At 41.8% G+C, this 6,095-nt stretch overlaps 1 protein-coding gene across 2 annotated transcripts in view; it reads left to right on the forward strand.

Moving 5' to 3' along the window:
* Positions 1 to 1,999, forward strand: part of GRIA4 (glutamate ionotropic receptor AMPA type subunit 4) — a 229,394-nt gene extending 227,395 nt beyond the window's left edge. Inside the window, exon 16 of one of the 2 annotated variants that reach the window (XM_054187354.1) lies at positions 914 to 1,999. In XM_054187354.1, the coding sequence (XP_054043329.1) occupies positions 914 to 1,078 (165 nt within the window). In that variant the 3' untranslated portion in view covers positions 1,079 to 1,999. The remainder of the gene's footprint in view (positions 1 to 913) is intronic. The other variant, XM_054187362.1, reaches the window with a different exon arrangement.
* The last annotated feature ends 4,096 nt before the right edge of the window (positions 2,000 to 6,095 follow it).

Genomic DNA, 6,095 nt, shown 5'->3' on the forward strand with positions numbered 1-6,095 from the left:
TGAGAGAGCTCTTTTAGCTGTTACTGATTTTTGGATGACTAAAGTTAGATGGCATAAGTAGAAGTTTATTTTATTTTAACATATCCAAATTTTTGCTTGAGTCAGTTAGTCCCTAAACAAGATATTTTGTTCTGATTTACCTGAAAGTAAAGATTTTGAGGTAAGAAAAATTTAAACCTTCCTGTGGAAGATTTAGACTTGATGTAGTAAACTATAGAAAACTGTATTTTCTTTCAATAAACTACATTTCCTTTGAAAGTTCCCGCCTTCTCTAATGGTAGGAAAAAGTATATATATATGAAAAGAGATTTGAGGACAGCTCTCAGATTTACTGATATTAAATATGGGCATTGTGAAAAGAAATAATAATTTGTTTAGATTTGATCCATAGAATTGTCACAAAGATAGCTGGTACAGCTATTGCGATTTATAAACAATTTTTAGTACTTAAATTTTATCTTGACGTTCCTAGTTGAAGGCCTAAGCCTATAAACACCTGTGCATGACTTTATTCACAGATGCTAATGCATTCAGGATCATAAAAGGTCTTGATTCTCATTTCACTGTATATAAATGTAGTTTGAAGCAGTTTAGGTGAAGGTATTGCCTTTTCTGTTAATTTCTTGAACAAATTTGGGTTTTATATTTATATCAATAATGATTTACTGTAATGAAATTTACCCTCAGAATTGCTAGTCTTTTTCCCCTAGTAGACTTAAATGCTATGTATTATATTTATGATTATTGCTATTATTATATTTAATAATTAATTCTATTTAATAATTAATTATATTTAACAAGAAAAAAATGCAGATGTCTAAAATTTAATATTTTGGTGTTTGCTGTGTCCCGGTTTGTTGAAGGACAGAAACGTTGTAACACTGTCTTCTCTTCTCCTTTTTTTCCAACCTAGCTTACCTTTTCTGAAGCCATAAGAAACAAAGCCAGATTATCCATCACAGGGAGTGTGGGAGAAAACGGACGCGTATTGACTCCCGACTGCCCGAAGGCCGTGCATACTGGAACTGCAATTAGGCAAAGTTCAGGATTGGCTGTAATTGCATCGGACCTACCATAAAAACCAAAAAAATAATTGAGTGCCTTAATCAAACTGTGTTGGTGACTGATGGGAACACAGCACAGACTGTAACGACATAGGAGTGTCATTGATGAACTGATAATTTGGCTGAGAAAGGGAAGTACGTCCAAATGCGCCAGACATCATCAGCAACAATGTGTGCATGAGCTCAGCTCGGAAACCCAAACTCAGATTTTATATCAGGAAAATTCATAATTTAGTTTTGTTGGGGGGAGGGGGCTGGGAAGGGTGTATTAACAGCAACAAATTTCACTTGAGTGGACTTAAAACTAATAAGACTTGCCAATTTAGCGCATTAAACTGTGAAGAACATGCTCAGAAAGGACAACATTTTGGTCTTTGTCTTGACAAAGAGAGAAAAATAGCTATAGAAGTCAATGAACATGCTAACCTGTGTCTCCAGAACATCAATATATACAATGGAAGAATACTCAGCTGTTCAGCTGTAGAAATGAATCACTAAACTGTGATAAGAAAATAATAAATATGTAAATCCTATGAAAAAATAAAGAAATTATTTACATTTTCTTTGAAAAAAAGAGGAATATTGAAACATGCTTGCTTTTTAACTGATGTAAATTCGGTAGAGGACAACACAATTGTTTTTTCTAACCATCTTAGGGAACAATTCATTGCAATAATTGATATAAAATGCCATCACTGTAATAAAATTCAGAGACTTTTTTTTTATAAAAGTCGTTGGTCATCCTCTTGTTTGCTGTTACCTTCATTCTGTTCCATCATTCCGTGTTCCACAGATTTGCATCTGTCTAATACAAGAAACAAAATGATAAAATGTTTAGAGTACGTCATCAGTCTGCAGTGTAGAATCAAAAGAGACTACGGGTCACTCATGTTACAGATATTATTTATAATCTTGTTCTGTGTAAGAAACTGTGGTTTTTGTACCCACCAAAAAGAATAAAACAACAAACGTTCTTATAATATCGACAGAGCTTGAGTTGTTTTCTGGTCATTAGGGATGTCACCTGCAAAATACAATAAGGTGGTTTGTTTCTTACCGCAGCATGCAGGCCCTTATCAGAGAGAGTCTGAGTCCCTGCACGTTCGTGAAGTGCTTTTAAGCCCTTAGAGAGGAGGGACTCGAAGCCGTCATGATTATTCACTGGGTATTTTAGTACTAGTCAGTGAAACCCTTTCTGAGAGGTTAGGGAACCATTTATTGATAGGGTTTGTTCTCCGAATAGTTCAAGGGATGAGATATGAGGGAGCAGGAAAGTAAGAATGAGCATCTTTCAGACTGACTGATGCGGTAGATACAGTGTGTTGGTACCCACCAACCTAGGTTTTCATCAGCCAGGCTTTCAGTAAGCAAAGCTGTAGCACGTCTTTTCTTCTGTGATGGTCACTCTCCTTGTCTACACTAGACACTGCAGTGGTCTCCAAATCCAAAGCATCGCCAGCAGTGTAAGAGCACCATGCCAGAGCCCAGATGGCAAATCAGATCAAACCTGGATCAGTCATAGCTTCTGATGCCCTTGTGATTTTGCTAGGCCCATGAGGGGTCACGTTCAGGTGGCTTAAATTTCACAAAAGCCTCCATGGCTCGTGCTTGTCTCAGCCCCCAGAGCTGGAGGCCCTCACGAAGAGGAGTGTGGGCACAGGCTGGAGCCTGACACTGCCGAACAATGACCAACCCTCAACATCTGCAACAAAGGACAAACAAAAAGCACTAATGAGGCGATAGTCATCCTATGTGTGATATAGACATCTACAAAGTAAAGCAGCATAGCAGGTGCTAGCTTCGGTTGAAGTGTTGACAATATAGATATGTATTTCTTACCTCAAATACGCTAGACACCCGTTACGGTTAGTGGAGGGAAATAATCACTGAGACTGAATGACTTCATCTTAAAGTAGACGTTAAAACATCAAACGGCTGAATCGCAGCAGCAAGAGCCTGCATCTTTGCACTGACTATAATCTAGGCTGAGGGCAACCAGTTCTTATACAGAGCTTGACGGTGCAGGCAGAGGTGAAAATCAGATGATGCTTACCCCTAAGGCACAACGACTACAAAGTGTGCCTTGGAGAAAAAGACACGTAACACTACAACGAATCACTGTGACTAAACTTACTTTATATCCTTGTTTTACTGGCATGTTCAGCTCATTCATGAGTTACTGTGAACTGTTTGTGTTTCTGTGGCCGGAATGGTGAGCTGTCTGGTTTTTCTGCTGTTTGAGTAAAGCTGTGAGTTCCCTCAGACTTCTTCTTACAGATAAATTTAAAAAGCAGCTTCTGGTTTGTTGTTGGGTTTGTTTTTTTTAAAGAAGAAATCGAAAAAACAAACACACAAAAAAGGTCTGTCAATTTTTCAGATTGGGAGACTGAGTGTGAAGTCTATTTTGTTCTACTGTGTACGTCTGTTTTTCCAGAAGCTTGTCTTCATCCTTTCCTCTTTCAGGACTGTGAGCAGTGCCAGTACTGTCCTGGGATATTTTGCTGTCTTCCAGTGTTACTCCTCCAATATGCTCCCCTGTCTCTTTAATGCATTACGTTTATTTTTCGCCTTCAGTAAACAGCCCATCACTGCAGCTAGGAACGTCACTCCATGGAGCCCATTCTTAGGTACCTAAGTTGGGTTTCCACGTAGCAACAAGACTCCCAAGTCCTTTGAGATGTCTTGGCCAGTGTCAGGAATTACTGAGAATCCCCACCGAGAGGACTGACAATCGAGCAGCATGAGCAATGCAGCTGCTGAGCAGCACGGCCATGGACTGGCCTGACCCACCAAGGGCATGTGGCCAGCAGTCATGGGGGGAAATTGTTGCATCCTCCCACTGCTTCCAAGCCTTGTCCTTGGCAAGGGAACGCTTTGCTTAAAGAAATCTTAGTCAGATGAGGTGAAGAGGAGACTGTGACTTTGCCCAAGGCCTCTCACAAAATACCTTAGATAAAAATTAAAAAAAGAAAACTAGATGTGAAAATGCTACAGCAGACAGAGTTGACTAGAATTCAGGGGCTGAGAAAGCAATCTCAGGGTATCAGTCTGCCCTTTCCACAGTAGTTTACTCTGTTGTCTTATTACAAGGGGTAACCGCTGCATGACTCCTATGACCATTTTCACATATCTATTTTACCTGCCCCTCAGACACTTTTTCTTTTGCTTTTCCCTCTGAAACACTCATTTCTCACTTCTCTCTGTATCTTCCCCCATCCTTTTGAAGATCAGTGCCAGAAGTCACCCTCCCCTCTTGTGCAGGAAATATGACCCAAAGGAGGGGGACCCTTCCTCAAGTCAGGAATGCCATGATCTCCAGTCCTCCAGAGGGTCTGAGGCTCCATCATTAGATCAGGGCTGCTCCAAGGAGCTGAGAAGCAGCAGTGCAGCTCCTGGCAGCTGCTGGGCTGCATCCAGCCCTCCCAGCACAGTGGTCTCAGCTCTTCTCCTCCCCTCCTCGCTCTTTCTTCCACCACTTCATGGCAATCACTGGCTCAAAGGGAGAAAAAATAAACAAAGGAGGTTACTGATTAAAGGGGGACTATTAATATTGAGGCATTAACTCAAATAAAGTCCAGATTTTTCCAAGATTTTGCTCTGAAAAAGAATGCAGACAACAGAACCTGACCCATTTTCCATCATATAGGATGCGGTGCCACTCCGGATGCCCCAGGCCATGCTGTGTGGCCTCCAGCTACAGGTCCAGAAAGTGTCCTATCAACCTTGAGTCCTGTCTGCCAGTTCCAAAGGTATGTCAATCATTGTGGAGAACCAGAAAGAGGACAGGATAGCTATATGTGGGCAAATGAATTGAGTCTAGTCAAAAGAATTATTATGATCAACTGAAGGCTCATTTCTGCTGCATAAACCTAGGCATTTAGGGTCACGTGAGGTGCCTTTTAGTATCCAACCTGGCCTCCTAGTGCAAGTCCAGAAAAGCATGAGTTTCCTGTAGGTCATAGGTCTAAAAGCCCCATGCAGATGTCTTAGATGGCCTAAGGCCATCTCAAATGATACCAGGTACCTATGGGAGATTAACTGAATTGTGTCCTGTAGTCTGTTCAGCTGAGTTATTTTCAAGCCTCCATTGACTAGATTGTTACAGACTATGAAAGGACCTTAGACACATACTTTTCCTATAGATATCTACATTTAGAAATGTTAATCTTTAAATTAACGCTGTATGTATTTACCTGCCTCTAAAATCATTTCATTTTTGATGTAGTCGAGTGCAAGCCCCTGAAGAAAAGGACTTGGGGGTGCTGGTGGACGAGAGGCTCAACATGAGCTGTCAGTGTGCACTAGCAGCCCAGAAAGCCAATCGTATCCTGGGCTGCATCAGGAGAAGCATGGCCAACAGGTCGAGGGAGGTGATTCTCCCCCTCTACTCCACTCTCGTGAGACCCCACCTGGAGTACTGCATCCAATTATGGAGCCCCTACTACAAGAGAGATATGGATGTGCTGGAACGTGTCCAGAGAAGGGCCACAAGGATGATCAGAGGGCTGGAGCACCTCTCCTATGAGGACAGACTGAGAGAGTTGGGGTTGTTCAGTCTGGAGAAAAGAAGGCTCCGAGGAGACCTTATAGTGGCCTACCAGTATCTTAAGGGGGCCTACAAGAAAGCTGGTGAGGGACTTTTTAGGATGTCGGGTAGGACTAGACAGACTGTCCTACTAGACAGCTCAGACAGGTTATACAATCTCAACACTGGAGATACTAAATTTTTGATAGGACTAACCCTGAAAAGCCTCTTAAACTTTGAAGTTGGATCTAACTTCAAAGCTGAACCTCCTTTAAATGGAGGTCTGAAGCAGGTGACTAACGCTGAAAAGTTCCCTCTGTAGGACTAGAGGGAATGGATTAAAACTAGAGATGGGTCGATTCAGACTGGACGTTAGGAAGAAGTTCTTCACCATGAGGGTGGTGAGACAGCGGAACAGGTTGCCCAGAGAGGTGGTGGAAGCCCCATCACTGGAAGTTTTTAAGGCCAGGCTGGATGGGGCTCTGAGCAACCTGATCGAGTGGGAG

The sequence above is a fragment of the Rissa tridactyla genome, chromosome 1 (genome assembly GCF_028500815.1).
Source record: "Rissa tridactyla isolate bRisTri1 chromosome 1, bRisTri1.patW.cur.20221130, whole genome shotgun sequence".
NCBI classification, from domain to species: Eukaryota; Metazoa; Chordata; class Aves; order Charadriiformes; family Laridae; genus Rissa; species Rissa tridactyla.